At 47.2% G+C, this 23968-nt stretch overlaps 1 protein-coding gene across 2 annotated transcripts in view; it reads left to right on the top strand.

Annotated features, from left to right (window-relative positions):
* OCLN (occludin) overlaps positions 1-23968 on the top strand; it is a 216627-nt gene that overhangs the window by 120374 nt on the left and 72285 nt on the right. For both annotated transcript variants that reach the window (XR_013607059.1, XM_078675296.1), the window contains exon 6: positions 18240-18443. Coding sequence is in view for 1 of the 2 variants with exons in the window: in XM_078675296.1 (XP_078531422.1) it covers positions 18240-18443 (204 nt within the window). In the remaining variant the exon portion in view is untranslated. The remainder of the gene's footprint in view (positions 1-18239; positions 18444-23968) is intronic.

Below are 23968 nucleotides of genomic sequence, written 5' to 3'. Positions count from 1 at the left end.
GTGGTTTAGTTTGTGTGCTTGCGTAGTGTCACCTGGGAGACTATTTTTCCAGTATTAGGGTGTCTTTCATAGATTCACATGCTTGAATATTCCCCGTCGTCGGAGTGGGAGTCCCACGGTAAATAACATAGCAATAACATACTAATAATATGTATATGTAACCCATAACAGATGAAATACATATTAGAAAACAGGCAGTAAATGCCTAGACATAATTCCTCATAGGAATACATGAACAGAGAAAAAACACTTGTAGCCTATTCCTGTCATTATGTTGGTCCAAACTGTAGCCAATCAGGCGCCAGCAGCCCTCCAGAACCTTCTCCTCAGAGCTCAGCACCTCAGATTTTCTACCGCACGTCGTGTGAAGGGAGTCTCCCTGAGCTCTGCTCAGTTTTCTTCATTTTTCTTCACTTTTTCCTTCATAATATCACAGTTTTGTACTGTCTTCTTACATGAAGTTTACCTTCAGACGCTGCGTCACTTGTGGGAAGCGGAGTCCTTTTCCTGTGAACCCTCATGAAGAGTATAAGGACCAGCACTCTGCCTGTCTCTGACATGGTAGGTGGAGATGGGGTTGTTCTTGCACTAAGACTTACCCCCCTTCTCATGTGGGAGGATTTTTTTTGTTTGTCGTGCATTAAGGTTTTAAGTGATGCTTCTCCTCTACTTCACCAGCTGAAGTAACATCATAATTAAGGGGTCTCTGGCCTTCTTTGAGTCTGTGCCTCCCACATTTACGCCCACGAAATTTACTCTCAGGCGTCTAGACTCACTCTGCGCACTTTTCTATGTGAACATGTGCCAGCTTGTCGACGATACGGTCGAGGTACTCTCTGACGACAATCTCTGCCGTCACTGGTGCTCTGCAACGACAATGCCTCCAGGCATTCATTGACGACAGTGAGGACAGTGCCCTCTTGTCGACTGAAGGCTCGTCGACCACTGGGAGTTTTCGTCGATGGAAAATTTCTTTGACGGTGGCCTCGTCGACGGTGGCCTCGTCGACGGTAGCCTCGTCGACGGTAGCCTCGTCGACGGTAGCCTCGTCGACGGTGAGCTCCGTCGACGATGGGCTCCGTAGACGGTGGGCTCCGTAGACGGTGGGCCCGGTAGACGGTGGGCCCGGTAGACGGTGGGCCCGGTAGACGGTGGGCCCGGTAGACGGTGGGCCCGGTAGACGGTGGGCCCGGTAGACGGTGGGCTCCGTAGACGGTGAGCTCCGTTAACATTCAGCTTCGACGCCAGTTGACTTCGTTGACGGATGACCCTGTCAACTGTTGGATTCATCGGCGGTTGAGCCCGTTGACAGTGGTTTCACACACTGTTGACTTTTATGCACAGTGCTTTTGTAGACGATTTATTTTGTCGACGGCAGCTTTCCGCCTCATCCACGTGGGGGCGTGAAGGCTTTTTACTTCCGCCATTAATCCTCTTGGGATGTATATTGGAGGTTTTTTCCCCTCCTTATGAAGAGAGCGGCAAATCGTTTTCCCCTTTCCCCTCGTCCTGGGGAAACCACAGAAACAAGTTCGTTCAGTCCCTATCATAAACTTTATTTAGAAAGGTGTTAAACTGATGCGGAGGCCAAACTCTGTGCCAGTGTTTTTTCCACGCCTCAACAAGAAATGTGAAGCTCCCCACTATTCACCTGTTTTTCTAGTCTCTCAGCCTACCCTGACTCAGTCATTACTCAGGCGGCACAACGATTATCTTGCAAGCCAGTTGGGCAGGTATGCCACCAGATGTGCTCTTGACATGTTGGCGCTAGTAGAACTTATTACAGAATCCTCCAAGCCTCACGCTTTGAAGAGCTTGCAGGAGGGGGAAGAGAGAGAGAAGCGCATCAGAAATAATACACTGTGCAGCGGACATTGCGTGTACAGGTTTTCGACAGCTCGCAATAGGAGCAGTCTGGCAAAGACATTTTTGCTTCAATGCTACGTCTTTCGCAAGGAGGTTCATGTAGGAAGGTGGATATCTGACTATGTTTACCCCCAAACTTTTTGCCTGGTGTTTAGCTGGTTTTTGACATAGTTGGCCTGGGATCCTGCTATTCGGGGCCCCAGGCTAATTGCTCTCTCCTTAAAATGGACTCCATGTACCCTAGGTACATACACAATGGAACTGGTTCACCTTATTGGCCCCTGTAACAGTGTACCCAGGTACCCAGGGCATAGGTGCTTCCAAGGCCTACCAGGGGCTGCAGCATGTATTGTGCCACCCCTGGCCTGGCCTCCATATTTGACACAACTGGCTGATCACTCAGCTGGGGTAAGTCGGTGTAACCACCCCTTACTTAGGTGTAGTATGCCTATACCTAACCTAAAATGGACACATATGTTCCTATCAGTCACTCCTATGGAAGGCCTCATCAATCCTGGAGGCAGAGTGCTTGGAAATATGTGAGATGGTGCTCTGGCATGAGCTGAGCCTGTCTGCAGCTTTCGGAACCATGTCCTTTAGCTGTTTCATGATATTGCCATACCATATACTCTTAAGTGCATTATGAACCTCGCGGTTAAATGCTATCTTGGGTTTGGCTTTATCAAAACATGTCGAGTAAGGTGTCATGCGAATTTGAATACTACCCCCTCGCCAGTTCTGGCGACGGGGGTAGCATTCCACCCTTCTAGAGGGACACGACATGTACCTAGGGTGAACCCCGGTTAAAGTTAAACAGAGCCTTAGCATCACAAAATGGATGCTGCCACCACAGACACAAGTCTGACCTCCTGCTGCTGGGAGTCCTTCCAGCGAGGGCAGCTTGGACAAAGGGTTTCCTGCCTGGGGAGGTGCTAGCACCACTCCAGACAGGATTTTGTGTATTGGGTAGGACAGGGCTGAATAGAATCAGACATGCCTGGGGCACACAAGGTGTCCCTGTGCATAGGCCAGTTCAAACCGGTGCTGGGGCTTTCCAGCCCCAGTCCTGGCGCGAAACTGGACAAAGGAAAGGGGGTGTAACCACCCCCCTTCCTGGTTCCACCCAGAGGAGGGACCTAGTAGGTGATCCGGCCCCCCAGATTCGAATAAGAGTGGGAGCTGTGTCCTGAGACTTCAGATCATCCTGAATCAACTTGAAATACAGAAGAAGACTGGACTTCGACATTCTGCTGCACAGAAGACGGAAGAGAATCTCCCTTGTGGCCAAGGAGTGACCACCCTGTGAACACAGGCACCAACCAGCAACTCGACGTCTGCTTTGCCGCCGCCGGAGCCCGAGCCAGAGCCTGACAAGACCCAGACTCCCAGACTTCTCACCGCCCGATCCACAGTCCCTGCAAAGAAGGGACCCGTGGAGGCACCGAGAGACGTGGGACCGGACCTCTTGGAAGACCCCCGAAACGCTGACTGCGCAGCATCAGAGGCACCCTCGACGCTGTGCTATGGGGTTTGAGAAGCCCCAACCTCGAGCAGCCCTTGCACCGAAGATCAGCCCCCCAGCATCTCCACGATCTGCGTGGGGCCCTTTTGCACTGTGCCACTCGACGCGCCATCCCGGCTACTTGCCACGTGGCTAGCGGCCATCTTGGCGACGAAACCTTTGACTTACACTGCGGGTCTGGTTGCTCCAGACTTGCCCTCGCTCCTGTAAAAAGGAGCACCTGCTCTGACCTTGCTGGTCCGAGTAACAAGCCTTTTTCGATTCCTGCGTGGCTTGCATTAGCCCAGGCCTGTTTGCTCCAATCAAGTTGCCGATACCGCCAACAGCGAGAAGCCTGCGTGGGACAGCTCGTGACCGACTCCTGGACGTCTTCGACCCCTCGTGTCCACGTGGCTGCAGAGAGAAGCTACACAACATCACCTGTTTGCACCCGACATCGCCTGGTTCCACTCTGGTTCCACGGTAGTCACTGGCTAGTGACTTTGAACATTGTCCCCTCTGCTTTCAGATCTTCACCTCTTCAGATCCACCCTTGGATCCACCGGAACTCTTCACATCGAGTCGCCTGCAGCATCTTCAGCTCCAAGCACCATCGACCTGCGTGACGAAACCCGACACTACTTCGACCCTATGCACCCGCTTCCTGTGGGTGAAGTAACTCAGCTCCGCCAGTGTTCCCACACTGGTACACACCTCTAGTGTCTGTGTCTAAAGTTTCATCCTTCTAGGTCACTCGGAAGGTTCCTTTTTAACTAACTTTGTAACTTTTACGCACCATTGACATTGCATTGGTAAAGCGTGCACTTTCCGCACTGCACCCGAGTCCCGCGGGCCTTTCCCGACTTCTTCACTGCTAGTCCCGAACAGCTCCAGCGATTCCCCAGGCCCTAGGCCTCTTCACTTTCCCCATAGTGGTTCTTATACCACTATTTTAGTATATGGTTTAGGTGGCCCCTAGGGCTCATCCAAAATTGTGCAACTTTTGTGTATTTAAACTGTGTTTTGTTTTAATGCATTTGCTTCTGTGCTCATAAAGAGTATCAGGGATATTTGTAGAAATAAATCTATATATATTTTCAATATATATCTGTGTGGTGTCCTTTCATTTGATATTCAAGGGATTGTGTATGGTAAAACAGCTTGCTTCACATGCCTTTACAGAGTTTAGCCTAAGACTGCTTAGTCCATGCTACCCCTAGGATAGCTTGTCTATAAGGTTGACTTTACAACCTGCACCATAAGGGTTGCTTGGCATGGTACAATGCTGTTGTTTTACCATTACAATCTTTGAAAATATCATTTGAAAGATCATACAGGTACCTGATAGGTACACTAAAACAAGACTAGATATACTTAAGTTCTACTGAACTTAGTTGTTGTAGAGGATAGGGAGTAGCACACCCTGACTACAACTACTAGATAGGTTTTGTAGGAAAACACCAGTGTAGGTAGATTGCAACACATCCACCACACTAGAGCAATGTCTGGAGCAGAGGGATCCACTGGAACCACCTCTGTTGAGAGTGACCCTCCAAGGGCACCATCCAAATTTGCTATCTTTCCATTTAAGGAACTGAGGCAACTGTGTTCCATGAGAGGAATCAAAACAGGTCCTACTCCTACAGCAGGACACCTCAGAGAGCTATTAAACCAGTCTGAAGCTCTAAAGAACTCCAAACCAGGCACCTCAGGGACTGGAGATGGAGGCTCTCCCACTGAAGATGATAACCCTGATGCCCCTACCCCTGTCATCCAGATAGATGAGGAAGACCAGACCCCTGGGAATTCTCAGCCTGAGGAAGAAGAAGGGGAGGAGGTAGAAGAAAGTGAGTCTGATGATGATAGAGATAGCCAGGTGTTAGTCAGCAGGCTTAACCAGGCTAACCTAAGCTTATTTGGGACTGAAAGTGGGTCCAAACCATTCAGACCCCCAAATGGACTTAACCAGGAGCATAGGAGGAGGAGGAATCACTCAGGTGAGTCCAATACTTCCCATGTTTCTAGAGGTTCTCATGATAACTCCAGAAGGGAGCTCACTAGCCCTCCGAGAAGGGAACATGAGGCCAAAATGAGAGAGGCTGAACTTAGGATCCAGAGACAAGAATTAGAAGTTGCCCTGGCCAAAGAGAAACTTGCTAGAGCAAGGCAGCCTAGAGAGAGTGGATTAGAATCCACTGGTGGCAGCACTATCCCTAAGGATAAAGACAGGTCCTATGACAATAGAAACCTGAGTAAGATTGTGCCCCCCTACAAAGTTGGGGATGATATCCACAAATGGATGACTGCACTTGAGAGAGCTTGCAAAGTATAGCAGGTCCCTCAGGAGCAGTGGGCAGCAATCTTGTGGCTCTCCTTTGAAGGTAGAGGCAGAGACAGACTCCTCACAGTTAGTGATGGGGATTCTAGAAACTACCTGGTCCTGAAGAGTGCTCTGATTGATGGGTTAGGCTTAACCACTGAACAGTACAGGTTAATGTTCAGAGACACCCAGAAGACACAGACTCAGGACTGGTCTGAATTTGTTGAATGTGCCACTAAGGCTCTGGAGGGCTGGTTGCTGGGAAGTAAGGTTACTGACTATACAGGATTGTATAATTTAATTATGAGAGAGCAAATCTTAAGTAATTGTCAAAATCAGCTTCTACATCAGCACCTGGTTGACTCTGATCTGACCTCCCCACAAGAATTGGGTAGGAGGGCAGACAAATGGGTCAGAACCAAGATCAGGCCTAAGAACCAGGGTGGTGACCAAAAGAAAGAGACTACCAAGCCTCAAGAGAAGGGTGGGGATAAAAGTAAGGAAAAGACTTCCCCAGGGCCCCAAAACTCCAAGGATGGGGGTGGGTCCCAAGACACTTCTTCAACCCAGAAAAAGCCTTATTGTCATGTCTGTAAACAGGTTGGGCATTACAAAACAGACAGCTGCTGTCCCAAGAATGGCAATAAAGAGAATATACCTCCAAAGCCAGCTCCAACACCTCCTGTTACTGTCAGCAGTAATCCCCCAGGAAGTGGGAGCACACCCAGGAATCTGGGTGGGTTTACTTTTGGAGGACAGGTGGATTCTGGCCTAACCAGGTCCCCTACCTCAGATACTCTTGTCTATGAGACTGGCATGGGGTTTGCCAATTTCACTGCTTGCCCAAACACTTTGAGCAAGTATAGACAGGAGCCCCTCATCAATGGCTTAAAAGTTGAGGCCTTTAGAGACACAGGGGCTAGCATCACCATGTTGGCTGAATGTCTAGTCCCCTCAAGGCAACTTTTACCTGATGCCACATATCAGGTGACCAACATTGATGGAATAGAAACCAATCACCCCATGGCAGTAGTAAATCTTAGCTGGGGAGGTGTCACTGGCCCAAAGAGAGTGGCAGTGTCATCAAACTTGCCTGTAGATCGTCTACTGGGGAATGATTTAGAAATCTCAGCCTGGGCTGAGGTGGAACAAGAAACCCATTCTAAAATGGTAAATCTCCATGGAAAGGTTAGTGGGGCCGTGATGGCTACAGCCCCAATCCAAGATGTCCTTCCTGAAAAGGTTGGTAGGGCTGAGCAAACCTCAGCCCCATCTTTAGCTAACTTCCCTCCTGAAGAGATTAGCAGGGCTGTGATGGTAACAGCCCATACCCAAACTGAGTCTCCTCCTGAAAAGGTTGGTGGGGCTGTGATGGCCACAGCCCAAACTCAAACTGATACATGTGTTGTGAAGCCTGAAAAGATGGATCACTCCACACAAACAGAGAGCATTGAGGAGGAAGAGAAATCTCCCTCCCACCAGAATTTAGGAAAGGATCAGCCTCCTCAGGGAACTGATCTTACCCCTGATGAAGGAACTGTCCCAGAGGTTGTTAGGCCTGGCCTGACAGAGCCTCTGATGACAGTGGACCCTTCTCAGGTGGGAACCAGTCTGGAGCAGGTATCCTGCCCCTCTCTACCTTGCCTTGCTCATCCCAGGGCTGCAGAGGACAAGAAGGACAGTGAGCCCCAAAGGGCCCCCTGTCAAATAAAGCACCCCCATCAACAGATTAGGGGCACCGAAACTAGTAGCCCTAGTGAGGTGAAAACTTTAAAAACTCCTGAGGGAGCCCCCTTAAAAGTAGTTAGGGACCTCCCACAGATGGATTCTGTTGGGCACAGCCAAACCTGGGACCCCAAGGCCCCAAACCTGACCTGTCCCTCCAGTAAGCCAACAAGAGGGACCCAGCCTCCAGCTTTAGGTAGCCAGAGGTTGACCCTGAGAGCACAGGGCAACTCAGTCAAAGAAAGAAAGGCACACATGGTGGAGAGTGATTGGAGGAAGCTGAGTCCTACAGAGGGATCTCACTTCAGTACTCCATCCCAACACCAGCCTTTAACTTTGCAAAGACACACCACAGGTAGAGATTCCCTATGGTGGAGACCCTCAGATACCCTTAGGGTGAGGGATTGCTTAGTGGACCATGAGACAGGGGGTAACCAAGCCAGAGCTGGTACTTCCTTATATGGCCACTTAGGCAATATAGGCTTACCTGGTCAAGGATAGCCTTATCTCCTTTCGTTTGGGGGGGGGGGGGGTTATGTAGGAAGGTGGATATCTGACTATGGTTACCCCCAAACTTTTTGCCTGGTGTTTAGCTGGTTTTTGACATAGTTGGCCTGGGATCCTGCTATTCAGGGCCCCAGGCTAATTGCTCTCTCCTTAAAATGGACTCCATGTACCTTAGGTACATACACAATTGGAACTGGTTCACCTTATTGGCCCCTGTAACAGTGTACCCAGGTACCCAGGGCATAGGTGCTTCCAAGGCCTACCAGGGGCTGCAGCATGTATTGTGCCACCCCTGGCCTGGCCTCCATATTTGACACAACTGGCTGATCACTCAGCTGGGGTAAGTCGGTGTAACCACCCCTTACTTAGGTGTAGTATGCCTATACCTAACCTAAAATGGACACATATGTTCCTATCAGTCACTCCTATGGAAGGCCTCATCAATCCTGGAGGCAGAGTGCTTGGAAATATGTGAGATGGTGCTCTGGCATGAGCTGAGCCTGTCTGCAGCTTTCGGAACCATGTCCTTGAGCTGTTTCATGATATTGCCATACCATATACTCTTAAGTGCATTATGAACCTCGCGGTTAAATGCTATCTTGGGTTTGGCTTTATCAAAACATGTCGAGTAAGGTGTCATACGAATTGGAATACTACCCCCTCGCCAGTTCTGGCGACGGGGGTAGCATTCCACCCTTCTAGAGGGACACGACATGTACCTAGCCTGAACCCCGGTTAAAGTTAAACAGAGCCTTAGCATCACAAAATGGATGCTGCCACCACAGACACAAGTCTGACCTCCTGCTGCTGGGAGTCCTTCCAGCGAGGGCAGCTTGGACAAAGGGTTTCCTGCCTGGGGAGGTGCTAGCACCACTCCAGACAGGATTTTGTGTATTGGGTAGGACAGGCTGAATAGAATCAGACATGCCTGGGGCACACAAGGTGTCCCTGTGCATAGGCCAGTTCAAACCGGTGCTGGGGCTTTCCAGCCCCAGTCCTGGCGCGAAACTGGACAAAGGAAAGGGGGTGTAACCACCCCCCTTCCTGGTTCAACCCAGAGGAGGGACCTAGTAGGTGATCCGGCCCCCCAGATTCGAATAAGAGTGGGAGCTGTGTCCTGAGACTTTAGATCATCCTGAATCAACTTGAAATACAGAAGAAGACTGGACTTCGACATTCTGCTGCACAGATGACGGAAGAGAATCTCCCTTGTGGCCAAGGAGTGACCACCCTGTGAACACAGGCACCAACCAGCAACTCGACGTCTGCTTTGCCGCCACCTCCCGCCCGAGCCCAGAGCCTGACAAGACCCAGACTCCCAGACTTCTCACCGCCCGATCCACAGTCCCTGCAAAGAAGGGACCCGTGGAGGCACCGAGAGACGTGGGACCGGACCTCTTGGAAGACCCCCGAAACGCTGACTGCGCAGCATCAGAGGCACCCTCGACGCTGTGCTTTGGGGTTTGAGAAGCCCCAACCTCGAGCAGCCCTTGCACCGAAGATCAGCCCCCCAGCATCTCCACGATCTGCGTGGGGCCCTTTTGCACTGTGCCACTCGACGCGCCATCCCGGCTACTTGCCACGTGGCTAGCGGCCATCTTGGCGACGAAACCTTTGACTTACACTGCGGGTCTGGTTGCTCCAGACTTGCCCTCGCTCCTGTAAAAAGGAGCACCTGCTCTGACCTTGCTGGTCCGAGTAACAAGCCTTTTTCGATTCCTGCGTGGCTTGCATTAGCCCAGGCCTGTTTGCTCCAATCAAGTTGCCGACACCGCCAACAGCGAGAAGCCTGCGTGGGACAGCTCGTGAACGACTCCTGGACGTCTTCGACCCCTCGTGTCCACGTGGCTGCAGAGAGAAGCTACACGACATCACCTGTTTGCACCCGACATCGCCTGGTTCCACTCTGGTTCCACGGTAGTCACTGGCTAGTGACTTTGAACATTGTACCCTCTGCTTTCAGGTCTTCACCTCTTCAGATCCACCCTTGGATCCACCGGAACTCTTCACATCGAGTCGCCTGCAGCATCTTCAGCTCCAAGCACCACCGACCTGCGTGACGAAACCCGACACTACTTCGACCCTATGCACCCGCTTCCTGTGGGTGAGGTAACTCCGCTCCGCCGGTGTTCCCACACTGGTACACACCTCTAGTGTCTGTGTCTAAAGTTTCATCCTTCTAGGTCACTCGGAAGGTTCCTTTTTAACTAACTTTGTAACTTTTACGCACCATTGACATTGCATTGGTAAAGCGTGCACTTTCCGCACTGCACCCGAGTCCCGCGGGCCTTTCCCGACTTCTTCACTGCTAGTCCTGAACAGCTCCAGCGATTCCCCAGGCCCTAGGCCTCTTCACTTTCCCCATAGTGGTTCTTATACCACTATTTAAGTATATGGTTTAGGTGGCCCCTAGGGCTCATCCAAAATTGTGCAACTTTTGTGTATTTAAACTGTGTTTTGTTTTAACGCATTTGCTTCTGTGCTCATAAAGAGTATCAGGGATATTTGTAGAAATAAATCTATATATATTTTCAATATATATCTGTGTGGTGTCCTTTCATTTGATATTCAAGGGATTGTGTATGGTAAAACAGCTTGCTTCACATGCCTTTACAGAGTTTAGCCTAAGACTGCTTAGTCCATGCTACCCCTAGGATAGCTTGTCTATAAGGTTGACTTTACAACCTGCACCATAAGGGTTGCTTGGCATGGTACAAGGTGATCACTAGAACTAGTGAGCATCATATACCAGGCCAACTTCTCACAGTTCAGACTTCCATACTTCACTTGCCTTTTTGATTGAGGATCCCTTCTGGCCAGCATGTTGATGAGGCACTGCAGACCATCTTAAAGAACACAGATACTGCCCGCACCCTGTGGATATAGAATTGCAGCCTTTTTGTGGTGCCGAGGACGTAGATCCACGTCCTTTTTTCAAGGGAGTACCATCCAGTATTGGCTCCTACAATCCGAACCAACTGCGCTACTCAAATCAAACCCAGTCACATGGGCAAAGTACCAACAGGTCCTTCATAGAAAATCATCGTACAGCCGAGGCAACTCTTCTAAGAAACAATGGACTACCTTGAACCCACCTTTATTCCCTCCAAAAACGTTGGAGGTCTAATATTTCCCTTTTATTCCAATTGGTCAAAGGTGACAGAGGACCGTTGGGGTTTTTACACGTCATGCCCAAGGGCTCACTAGAATTTGTCAAATTTCCCTCTTTCTACACCTCCAAAGGGACCTCCACCTTCTCATCTACTGGAGTCGTTTGCACAAGTGTCTATATGGATACAAACAGGAACCGCCGGAGTGGTTCCGAATATCCAACAGCGTTAGGGTTTACTTTCAGTTCCTCATCAACCAGCAAATCAGGGAAGTAGCACATGATTTTTTTTTTTTTTTTTTTAAAGAAACTTTATTTCAATTAGCATGAAATTACAAACACGGGCCTACAACCAGTGTGGCCGACCGCTAATTAAATCGAGCAGAAATTAAGAAAGAAGTATCGCATCAATCCGGCGACTAAAAGCAAAGCCACATCCAGGATACAGCAGAGAATCAAGATAATACGTGATGCCAAGGATTTGAAACGGTTCATTTTTAAATAACCAAAAATTAAATCGAAAATCGACATCGCATTGTCATTCCCACTCCCAACACAGTCAGCTAGAACACATTAACACTCCGATGAGGAACATAGATTGAATGGGAAAGGAGAAGAGTACCAAAGTCAGGAGAAATGCAATAGTCACGTACAAAGCACGGTATGCGAGCCCCACCCCTGAAAGGGAACGTACTATGGGAGACATGAAGACGACGACATCGAAGAAGGAAAAGGGCAAAGGGCCATAGAAACAAAGAAAGGAACAGAGAACAAACCCATCCCCCAACCCCCCACCCTGCACCCCTGCAAAAGGCTACGGCCTACCCCCCAGCAGCGTGCACGTCGCCCTAAATGAGAGACCCGAAATATAGAAAAGAAAGAGAAAAGAAGAAAGAAAATTTAGGAGAAGAGCCGGCGATTCGGTTATCCATTCCCTCCCACCCCCGCATACTAGAATCGTATAAACAGAAGCAGTATAAAAGTATAAGTATCAGCAAGCACATAAAACGCAATCAATTACAGCCCCACTAGACGTGCCCTTGAAACACCATTAACCAGCAAGAAGTCCCTCCAAATCCCAAACGAGGTCACCCCTGGCCGCTTCTGGCAATAGTATCAATGATGAATAGTCCTGCGGACGAGATACAATTCGGTACAAGAGGTCCAATCGTTCCAATCAGACCAGGTAGCGCAGCCGCCCAACATGGTCGCAGCCACAGAGAGACAACAGACGATGCATGGCGGATGTCGGAATGCAACAATACCCAGACCACCAACAGTCTCAAGTCCAAAGACAGGTCCGCCAAGCACGGAACGGAAAGCACAGGATGTGGGAAACACCGCAGCACAGTCTGGGCCTCATGTACCACGGATCGATGTAGCTTCTCCACTCGCTGGACAGAAAAAGGACCCGGTGAGACAACCACTTGTGGAACAGGTGTGGCAACGGGAAGCTCAGAAACCAAATCTATTCGCGCCTCCAAGTCTGTAAACTCATCCGGGGAGTATAACACTGTAGCAGAGGGAGACGCATCGGCACCAACTCGGAAGCAACCCAGTCCGCTACAAAATGGCGGGTCAGCAATGGCGGCGATCCTTCCTTCCAAGTCCCGGGCTCCCCGGAGCAGGGCAGTCCGCAAGGTTGTCAGTGCAGTCAATACGTGGCCACGCATAAGCGTTTCCCCACATTGCCAAACTCCGGGGGTCTCAAGTTCAGCAGTTTCTCTGTCCCCGGGAGGGGCGCACCCCGAGGCGCCATCCGCCATTTCAGCCATCTCGTTCTTTCTCTTCCCCTCCACTTCAGAGTCTCGTCCGACCACTGAAGTCAGCAGGCCCCACGGCTGGATCTCAGCAGTCGGCGCTTGCTGCAGAAAGGAGAGTCACCAAAAGGCCGGACATGCTCCCCGCAGCTCGCCGGGAGCCACCCGCTGGATCCCGGACGGGACTATCAACATGGCTGGGCGTCTCACCCAAGGGGGACCGGGCGACATGGGCTCTCTCCGGCTCGGCAATATCTCGGGTTCACGGGGCAATCCACTATTGGGAGTTGGTTGATACCAACTCTCCCGGCTCGCGGCTCTCAGGCTCCCACTGACCGGCTTCTCATCCCGACCAGGGCCGCCAACGCTACGATCACTGCAGGGCACCCTCTGCACTCGAGGCCCCGGCTTCAGCGCCACGAAGGCCGGCAAGCAGACTGGGATGGTTCTTCGGATCTACTGCACGGTGGAGCCCCAGAAACAGACGGTAAGTAATTGCGTCCCTTCAGCAACTTAGATCAGCAAACCTCGCGCAGGATTATCCTCCGGATATACGTGTGGGGAGGAAGGGCCCACGGAGCCAAGCCTAGCACATGATTTTAGATCTTTGCGCAAACTTTACAAATGTTGTACCTCAAGAGAGTCCTAAAGTTCTTATGCCAGAACGACTTTATAACTACTCTCAACCTCCAGGATGTCTATTTTCATGTGCCAATCCTTCCTAAGCACAGGAAGTGGCTACGCTTTACAATGGGTACAAAACATTTTCAATTAAAGTCCTACCTTTTGGACTTGGGTCCGCTTCACGTGTCTTTACGTAGATCCTGGCGCCAGTGGCAGCCTATCTACGTCTGCAAGGCATACAAATTATCATTACTGAGACAACTGTATAATAAGGGCTCGCTCTTATTTACAGGCAGTCCAGCACACCCAGACTTGTCAGTCACTGTTTTTAAACCTGGTTTTCAATAAATCATATCAAGTCCCAACTAGTACTAGCTCCGATATGAAAGTTTCTCGGAGCATCAATCAATACAAACCTAGCAAAGGTGTTTGTCTCACACGAACGATGGGCCTGCAGCTCCCACTTGGTGGTTTCTTCTATGTACGAAAAAGTCTGTTTCAGTAGATCCTCAGTCATTCCTGGCCTCAGCCTCCACCTGCATCCCATTGGTTCCCAACTACAGATTGCACATGAGATAATTGCTAGAGGAGCTTGACAAGCAGTGGATGCAGGTTTCCAGTTCAATCGAAGATCTCATTCAAATCACTCCTCGGATGCAAGAGGCTGTTGTGTTTGGTGGGTCCAAGAAAGAAATTTGTAGAAGGGGTGTGTGTGTTTCCTTCAAGAAGCGCCAAATTACACAATCACCACAGACGCATCCCTCGAGGGTTGGGGAGCATATCTTCAAGGGCTGAAGGTCAGTGATAGATGGAACCCTCAACAAAAGGCTCGGCACATCAATCTGCTAGAGCTAGGTGCCATCTTCTTAGCCCTCAAATCCTCTTGTGCAATCATTCAAGGGGCCACAGTATTGGTTTGCACAGACAATACTTCAAGTATGCATTACTTAAACAAACAGGGAAGAACGAGGTTGATTCTTCTATCTCAGGAAGCCCAAGAAATATGGGCTTGGGCGATACGACACAGGATCAATCTCTTGGCTGTTCATGTGCAGTGAGTTGCAAATGTGCAGGCGGACACCCTTTGGCAGGTCCACGGTGTCCAACCACGAATAGGAACTGCATCAGCCAACGGCGGATCGAATCTTCCAGCAGTGGGGTCATCCCGATCTGGACCTCTTTGCGACAAAAAACAACAACAAAAAAACAGCAAATGCCTGTTTTCTTTGCAAGCTGGCATCCCCATGGGGACTCGCAGGGGAAGGCATTTTCGATAAACTGGTCTCAAATATATGCTTACGCTTTTCCTCCAATATCGTTGGTTCCGAGAGTTCTCCGGAAGATGAAGATAGAGCCGTGTCGCTTGATTCTCTTCGCCCCCAGGTGGCCTCGCCAATACTGGTTCACCAAACTTCTTCTCCTCTCATAGTACGATCCAATACTGTTTCGACCAATACCGTATCTCCTCTCCTTTCAGAATGGTCAAATTTGCCATCCGGATCCGGCTTCTCTAAAATTAGCAGCTTGGCGTCTGAGCACTTTGAATTAGCTCATCGGGCTATCTGGTCGGATTGTAAGGAGGTACTGGCTTCCGCGAGCGCACCTACTAAAATAAAGACGTACAGACTGTAGTGGAAAAGAATCTGCATTTGGTGTTAATCTGCTGGGGTTCACCCATTTCATGCAACCTCCGGACCAGATATATATATATATTACCTTTTTCCTTGCACTTGGCAAGATCAGGCTTATCTCATGCAACGTTAAAGGTCTTTTTGGCAGCCATTTCAAGGTAACATCAGGATGGGTCCATCTCTTTATTCTTCAAGAATACAACCGTTCTTTAAGGGACTATACAGAATGTTTCCTCCTGTACGTCGCCCGCTTCCATCATGGCATTTTTAATGTAGTATTAGCGGAGCTCATGCGCCACCCATTTGAGCCAATTTTAGGGTGTATTTCAAATTCTTGGCATAGAGCGTTTCTCTTTTGCTAGCATTAACTTCATCTAGAAGAGTCAGTGATGTTCAGGCTTTTCAACATCAATTCACCTTTCTTACAATTCACGTCCAATTCTGTGGTGCTACCTACAAACCCAAGGTTTATGCCTAAGGTGCCTTCGGATTTTCACCTGAATGAACCAGTCATCTTAAAGACGTTTTTCCTAATCCGCAATCCACTACATTACATACCCTTGACATCAGAAGATGTTTAAAATTCTATTTGTAAAGGACCTCTGTCATTCTCATATCCGATCAACTGTTTATTGCCTATGGAAAGATACGGCAAGGACAAGCAGTGTCTAAACAAACCATGGTTAGATGGATTTCTGCAGCTGCTGACTTTTGCCATCTTCATAGCTTATGGACATTTCCACAACGGGCGTCCAGTTCCCGAACCTACAATTGCTCGTTGGGTTTCCGCGGCATCGTTTTCTGCCATCAACAGGCAGGCAAGCCTCTACAGTCTTCAGTGAGGGCCCATTTTACCAGGGCGATGTCGTCTTCAACTGCCCTCTTTGCCGGTGCGCCGCTGCATCAGATCTGCACAGCAGCCACATGGTCAAGCAGGCACACGTTTACGAAACACTGCTGCCTGGGTGCCATCAACGAAGCAGACACTGCAGTGGGACAGGCTGTGCTTCGCACTCTTTTTCAATAAGGTGAGCCTCTGTCTTCCCTCCTCCATTAGGGGAAGTTTTCTTCGGATATTACTGCTTTCTATTCCATATTCAAGCATGTGAATCTATGAAAGACACCATAATACTGGAGAAGAACAATTGTTACTTACCTGTAAACAGGTGGTTCTCCAGTATTGGTGTCTTTCATAGATTCACATGCGACCCACCCTTCCTCCCCTCAGAGGCTCTCTTCTCCTCATAGACTCTGTGGTCACTCTTGTGCTACGAAAATCTGAGGTGCTGAGCTCTGAGGAGAAGGTTCTGGAGGGCTGCTGGCGCCTGATTGGCTACAGTTTGGACCAACATGATGACAATAATAGGCTCCAAGTGTTTTTTCTCTGTTCATGTATTCCTATGAGGAATTATGTCTAGGCATTTACTGCCTGTTTTCTAATATGTATTTCATCTGTTATGTGTTACATATACATATTATTAGTATGTTATTGCTATTTTATTTACCGTGGGACTCCCACTCCGACGACGGGGAATATTCAAGCATGTGAATCTATGAAAGACACCAATACTGGAGAACCACCTGTTTACAGGTAAGTAACAATTGTTCATTCATATGAAAGGACATTTACACTGTGCTGGTCTGGCAGGTAGATGTTTTTATGTGGATGGGGCTGTAATGTGAGTGTTGGGTTGTGCGAAACTTGTCCACCTTTGCTTGGATCTGGATTCCTCTATTGTAAACATTGATTATATATTGATTGTGTGTTTGGTCCCTTGGTGAAGGCACTGTTTTACTCCTGTAGAATTTCTACCCTTCTTTCCTACACGAAGGGGTTCACATACTGGTTTCTGCAGGAAATCGGAATGGTCAATAGAGGGGTTCTCTTCATTTTGCCAACTTCTGTACTCTGCCAACGGTCTGCCGTTCATTTTAATCAGTCTGACGTTAGCTTGTTTTCTTGAAAGGCTCTCTTGAATTCACCAGTTTCATATTTTCTAGATACTAGTTTGCATAAAATGTTTCCTATTTTACATCCTTTTTGTTTTATAATGATTTTCATCCAGCCCCTTCGGAGTCTCTCATCTGGCGTGTTGTATTTCTCTGGAGGTGCTCTGGATAGTTTTGAGGGTTCCATACAGTTAGGGAAAATAACTTTGTCAATGTATTTTCTCATGATCCTTTTTTCTATAACTTCATTTTGATGTCTATTTTACTATGGAAATGTACTTAAGATCATCTTTGCCTCTCAGTTTTAGATGTCATTCCACATTCTGCATTACTGTTGCCTTTGTGCTGCCACCTCTTTGGCTTTTGTCTCAGTTCACATTCTGTTTAAGCACTCCTACGACCACAGGTTTCAGGAGCTAGGGTGCAACCATAGAAGTATTAAATGCTCTAGCTGTCACCGTAAAGCCAACTAAAAAGAATAGTCTTGGTGGCTTTTATACATAATTGATGGTTGGACAGCGAGCTTCTATTGATGGTTAGCGAATTCTACATGTTTGGACCTAGTTTGGAAAATGATTTCTTCCCTCCTCTTAAGAAGGCTGGATAAGTGTCGGAGACCAACAAGGATGGTATGAGCTTAATTTGTCCATATTGAAAGAAGGACCCACCTTGTAAAAACTGATTGTCAATATATGCGCAATGTATGTCAACGTATTTTGTGTTGCCGATTTTCTTGTTGTTGTGAGCATTGAGTGAAGCTCTTACATTGCTGGTGCCTGTAATCCTTCTTTGTATATGATGAAGCAGTGGACTACTCCATCTGCCCGAGAGATTACTGAAAGGGGCGTGTGACGAAAGCTTGCCCTGCCACTGAAAAACCTGTATGAGGAACCATGAAATGTCGCCGTCTGTGCTGTACTTGCTCATTGTGGGGTTCGCATTGAGTGTCTGTTGCCGTCAACTGTTCTGTACCTGTTCTTTAAGTTAGTGAACTTGTAGTTCTTGCCCATGCTGTACCTGTGTTGTTGAAGCTTGGAAAAGACCTTTCCAATAAACAAAAGCTGAAACCATTGCATTGTCAATACTTGTTATTACTAATTTTAGATCTCTTAATAGGTCCAGTTTTTATAAAATTCATCAATGGCGGCTTTAGAAAAGTATTAAACATAAAACAGTATCTGAAGTTTTTTTTTCTTTTAATGTAAGTGAGCGCCAGCTTGATTTTTTTTTTCCCCCTACTGCTTAGGACATCAGAAGTAATGTACCCAGTACAAAGTGTTGGCCAGACGCCTACTCGTCAGCATAACAGTAGTGGATCTGATAGTACTACGAAGAAGTCTGAGCAAAAGCAGCGACCAGGAAGACCCAGAAAAAATGACCAAAACTATTCTGAACCAGATTACAATACAGGAGGAGAGTCCTGTGATGAGCTTGATGACGACTGGGACAGGTATTGCTTTAAAAATTTCAATTTAGTCTATTCCTGTTGGTCATTTTTTAGGTCTCGGCTAAGCGCGCGGAAGCACGTTCTCGCCGAGAACCTATTGTTGCCGTGTCTGCTTTCCAGGAGACAATCCTGGCCGCGCGCAGGCGATTTAGAACTGGCACACGCACAAGTACGAGCGCTGCGCGAAGCTCCCACACAACACACGCATGCGCATACACAAACACATACACAAGCGCACACGCACATACATACATACAGAACCCCCCACACGCATACATACACGCGCGCACACACACGTGCACCACCCCCCCCTCCTTTTGTACTTACTGTGGCAATCTCGGGGGACTCAGCTCTCACCACGCGGCAGGGGCAGGCAGCGGGCATGTGCCTCGTGCCCCCTCCGCAGAGTTGACGTTGCGGCTCTGCAACCTCCTGCTGGCGGCCCCGGGGCTCTCCATCGCTCACAGGAGCCCCGGACCAAGAGACTCATTTCCTCCGCCTGCAGCCTCTTCCGGCCGGACGCGGCCCCGCCCCCGTCACAGGCGACCTTGCCTGACTTCCGCATGCATACCCAGGCATTTGTATTTTTGCTGCGTAAGGCTAAAGTCCAGAGCAATCAGACTGTTGCACATGTATCCTGGTAGCGGGAAAATGCGCTTCTGGCCCTGACACTGGGCTTTCTCCAATAATACATGGCTTTGGTTTGTAAATGGTTGTTGTGCGGAGCCTGCTGTAGAAAGTAATTTTGCTTTAATGACCCTCCTGATTGCTGCAGTTGTTGGGCTGCATAGCCTCCCATGCAGTTTACACAGGGCGTATATTGTCGCTTGGGCTTTTGGTTTCATTCTTTGTTGATAAACAGTTGACTTCTCTGCGTCACTGAACCATGCCCCGAGGTAGTCATAGGTCCTTTTAGATGCTATTGTCTGGGGGACAGTCGCCATCTTTGTGATAACTTTTTTGTATATCTACCAAATGTCACCACTCCTAAAGTACATTTCAATTCATTTTTACTTTTGTACTATTAAAATGCTTTTCTAATTTCCAAGTGGACATTATTCTTAAACTATGTACATTTTTTATTTGTGTGGTTTCTTGAACAGTTTAATAGGCATTCTTTTTATATGTCCATTAGGGCTACTGAATTGAGTCCACAAACCTTTCTAGGGCCAAAGCATCGATGCATTACATCCCACGGTTTGTGGATCCGTAGCTGCGACCTAACAACTAGACTCCTTCTGTGCTCTGAAAGTTTATTAAAGCTGCTGCAGTGAAGTGTGTACTTAGAAAGTTCGTGAACTGAAACACAAACCCTCATTATTTATGTTGCAGGATTAGTTTGGCAGTAAGAATGTGTAGGCCAGTTATTTACGCAGCGGTTCAACATTTGCTCTCTTCTAAATATTTTACATTTTGACTGGCACAGCAACTGAAAACATTAAATGAAGTTATTTACCCAGCATGAAACTGTACAATTAAGCCCAGATTTAATCAATGCACAGATATTAATTTAACAACCGGAATGAATAATTTCACTAAAAGTGCTGCAGAGCCATAATTATTTCGTCCTTCTTGGGCTGGGTTTTTTGTGGAAGACAGGATAGTCCCCAGCTTACTTGCACATCTTACACTGTCCTCTCCCTGTTCCAGACGGTTGGCATGCTTGAGCTTCCAATATCAGGTCGGACATTCTACAATGGCGTGGGTGCTGACATGGTAAAAGTAGAGACTTGAATGACCCCTATAGCTAGCCCACCACAAAATCCAGTAAGGCGTGCGCCGTGTTAAAGTATTGAGTGCGCGTAGTATTGAGTGCGCGTAGTATTGAGTGCGCGTAGTATTGAGTGCGCGGAGTATTGAGTGCGCGGAGTATTGAGTGCGCAGAGTATTGAGTGCAGAATGCAGAGTGAGTGTGCAGAGCAGAGTGGTGTGTGCTGTTGAGTGCAGAGAGAAAAAAAAGAAATGTCATGAGCAATGCCAATAGCTCTACCTTTAATGATGCCGAGACCATTGCATTGTAAATGCTTGTTATGCAATGGTGTCAACACAACTCAGTTATACTTATTCTTTTGTCCCCTGTTGTAAACAGCAGCACTTTACCTTTCATGACCTGAGTGTGGGTTTTAGCTCTTCTATAGGGTACATGTACAGTAAGTTACCTTTAGTACTGGAAATTACCTACTGCATGGTAGTTAAGTAAAGGCTTTACTTTTGTAAAACCCTTACCTTATTATGTAAATATTTGATTAAACTAATACATAGCATCTGAAGAGCTGGGCAGGTTAGTTTTTCTTCAAGTACTTGACTTAAATTAGGGTGCCTTTTTACAGTGTGTAATCTATATTAGATGGTCCAATTTTGATGCGCACAAGTAATGATACACCGATTACAGTTCAGTTGCTCGGTTTGTCTCCAGTAATTACAGTGTACATCAAAATGCTGGCTGTGCTGCGTCATCTGTTATGGCTTGGTTAATTGCATACAGGTACGTTTTAAGACCTTTTCGGATGTGGTCTGGAATTTGACGTAAATATGATGGCCCATAATCAACCTCTGAATGACTAAATGGGATCATATACTCAGCTTAGGACTGGATGAGTTCCCTCGTCCAATTACTCATTTTGGCACGAGAAGAGGAAATGGAGAAATTACCTGTTCTGATCATTCTGGATATAACGTAATATCTCAGTCTTTCTCCTTTTCTCTTTGGTGTAGACAAATAGTTATTTCATCAGAAACACCTGTGTTTATACATCCACCTGTGTAGTAGACACACGTGCCAAAGATGTGTGTGTGTGTGCATGTGGGGACTATGTAAGTGGTTTCTTATTTTATATGGCCAATGGGTTTTGTGAGCAGGATACATAAAAGACGCATGACATTTTTTTTATGCTAAGGAGTGTAGGTAGAAGGGATTCTTTGGCATTTGTGGTTATCAGGTGATTATAAATGGGTGCTTGTTAGAAGTGTTGAACTTAGATATAAGTAGCAAGCAGCTTCTTTGAGAATCATACCCCATTGTTTAGCTGTGCTTGCTGCTTCAAATGATGCCAACATTGGGTGCTTGACTTGAGGCCATATGCAGATTAAAATAACAGTGAATTACTTAAGAGCTATATCTGAGGTAGATGGCACCATTGTCAAATGGGACAAAGAGTACTTTGGTGGTGCAGCTCCTGGTCTTCTCTTTATCTTCAGGAGAAGCTTAAGATTGTAGAGGTTCATTATTTTAAGAACATTCACAAGCGCGCAGTCGGGGCAAGCACATGAGAAATGAGTGCACCTCCTGGGTCAGTGGTCTTGAGTCTGAGGCCGCACAAAAATATGAGCGATACACAGGCGGCATCAGGGGCATCTGCCTGCATGAAACGTGGGATGGTGCGAGTGCTTAATGCTTTATTGATAGTTTTGTGTAGTCCTTGAGAATGAGCTGCAAAATGCTGAATAACTTGTAGTCTTTTGCGGCATACTTTATTCAACCCTGCTGCACAATTTGGGTGAACGTTGCGATAAAGTCGAACACTTAGTGTTAAATATAGAGGATAATGCACATATGGAATGTAATGAATTGGTTCTGACTAATAAAGTGGTTTAAAGTTGACGGTAACCATCTAATATGTGTTGAATCATGATTTTATGTACCTTAATACTATTGAAATTGCTTTGTGTAAGGCGGATCTAAATAAAGTTGGGGAAAAGCACATTAGAAAGTGAATAATACAATAAGGGTGTAATAAAGTTGAAGGGTTCCGCTATTTTTAAAAGTCAGTATGCTGAGAAATTCCTTGAATATGCCATCTTGGCAACATGATCGAAAGAGGATTATGCAACCAGAAGCAGTGTAGAACAGGTCTTGTGTTGAGTATTGTGAAAAGGTATGAAGCCATTTTTATTGTTGGACTAACAGTGTGGAGATATTATATGGAAATGTTTCAAACAAACTAAGGTTGCACCCCTACATTATTAAAAGAGAAGTGTGCTAGATCAGGGAAGAAATGGGTCTTTTATAGGAAGATATGTTGAGAGAAGATAATAGAACCTATGAAATATATTCATTTGTTGCATGAATGGAAAATTGAGAATCTGATAGAGACTTATAACTGCAGATTCTTCACCGTAGAATTACCCCCAGGCGTCCCACTGGATCCAGAAATCTTTGTGAGCATTACCCGGTAGGTGGTATCGTTCGGCTCCATGTGACTTTGTTAGCAATGTCCGTGACAGAAATGCCATCCGGTGCCTATATAGGCATCATCTAGGTGCGATGATGTTGGTTCTTTTCTGTCTGCTCCATCCAGCGCATATTCTGAAAGAGCTACCCCTTAGTCACTTTTTCACCAAGCTTTTTTTTTTTTAATGTTTTGTCAGTCTTTTTTGAGATCGTACCCCCTGATGTGGCAGGGATTCTTTAAAAGAAGGCTGGCTTCAAGCCTTGCGGTGTCTGTCACTGACAGATGTCTGTGACTGACCCGCACCTTGTTTGCCTGTGGTGCCTTGAGTTGAACCATGACCCAAAGGCCTGCTCTGACTGCTGGGCAATGCACCCGAAGGCCTGAGAGAGTGATCCCTTAAGCTCCTCTCGTCTCGACATGCAACTCCGCAATGTTCGAGGTCCTGGTTGAGAGGAAGATCTTGGGAGTGGTCGCAAAGTCGTCCCACTCCAATTCATTGAGCAGTTCGGGTAAGTTTCAGTGCCACAAGAAGAAAAAGAAGCCTACTAGGAGCTTTCCTCTTCTACACTATAGAGGAGCTTATAGGGGAAATTTGCCTTTATAGCAGAAAATACATAGACTGGTTTGAAAATGTATTTTTAACAAATTGGGTGTAATCCTGCAACTCTTTTAGGATTAGGTTTGATGTAGCCAAGTGTACTCTGGAACACAACCTTGTGAGCAGTACTAAATTTACCAAACAAGAGCGGGATCTTGAGTTCATGGTATTTAGCTAAACCGTTTAATGATGCCTTGGAGAGAGCAGGATGTTCAAATTGCTTAAGGATGAATGGAAGGTATAACGAGAAGAAAGAGGTTTCTCATATGCAGATCAGTATTAAGGCTTTGACATGGTTGTGCCCATTGCTGGATGCCAAACCTCCAGACAGATGTGTACAAACTGGATTTCAGAGAGGTATATGTTAGCATGTTGACAACTTAAAAGCATGATTCTCCATCTGAAGTAATTTGGGATGTGAACTAGGAGTACTTTTACTATTTTGCTTGATGTACACCATGGGACAGTTTTTTCCAACTTCTCTTAGGGAAGGCGTCTAGACCGGGCTTCTGCAATAAGCAGCGCCGGGATACTGGATAATCTCCTGCTACTTTTAGGTCGCTCTCACTTCTGCAGCCAGTCTACTAAATTGGAGGATTTTTGTTAGGTATTTAATATATGTATTCCAAAAGGGAAAAGCGTGTATTTGAGATGTAAATGTGTGTATTTTCTGAACTCCTAAGCGGAGGGTTGGTGGTCATTTCCAAAATATATTTAAAGCTGATATTTGACTGATTAATGGTACCATTTTACTAATA

The sequence above is a fragment of the Lissotriton helveticus genome, chromosome 2_1 (genome assembly GCF_964261635.1).
Source record: "Lissotriton helveticus chromosome 2_1, aLisHel1.1, whole genome shotgun sequence".
NCBI classification, from domain to species: Eukaryota; Metazoa; Chordata; class Amphibia; order Caudata; family Salamandridae; genus Lissotriton; species Lissotriton helveticus.
This window is presented reverse-complemented; position numbering and strand designations above follow the sequence as displayed.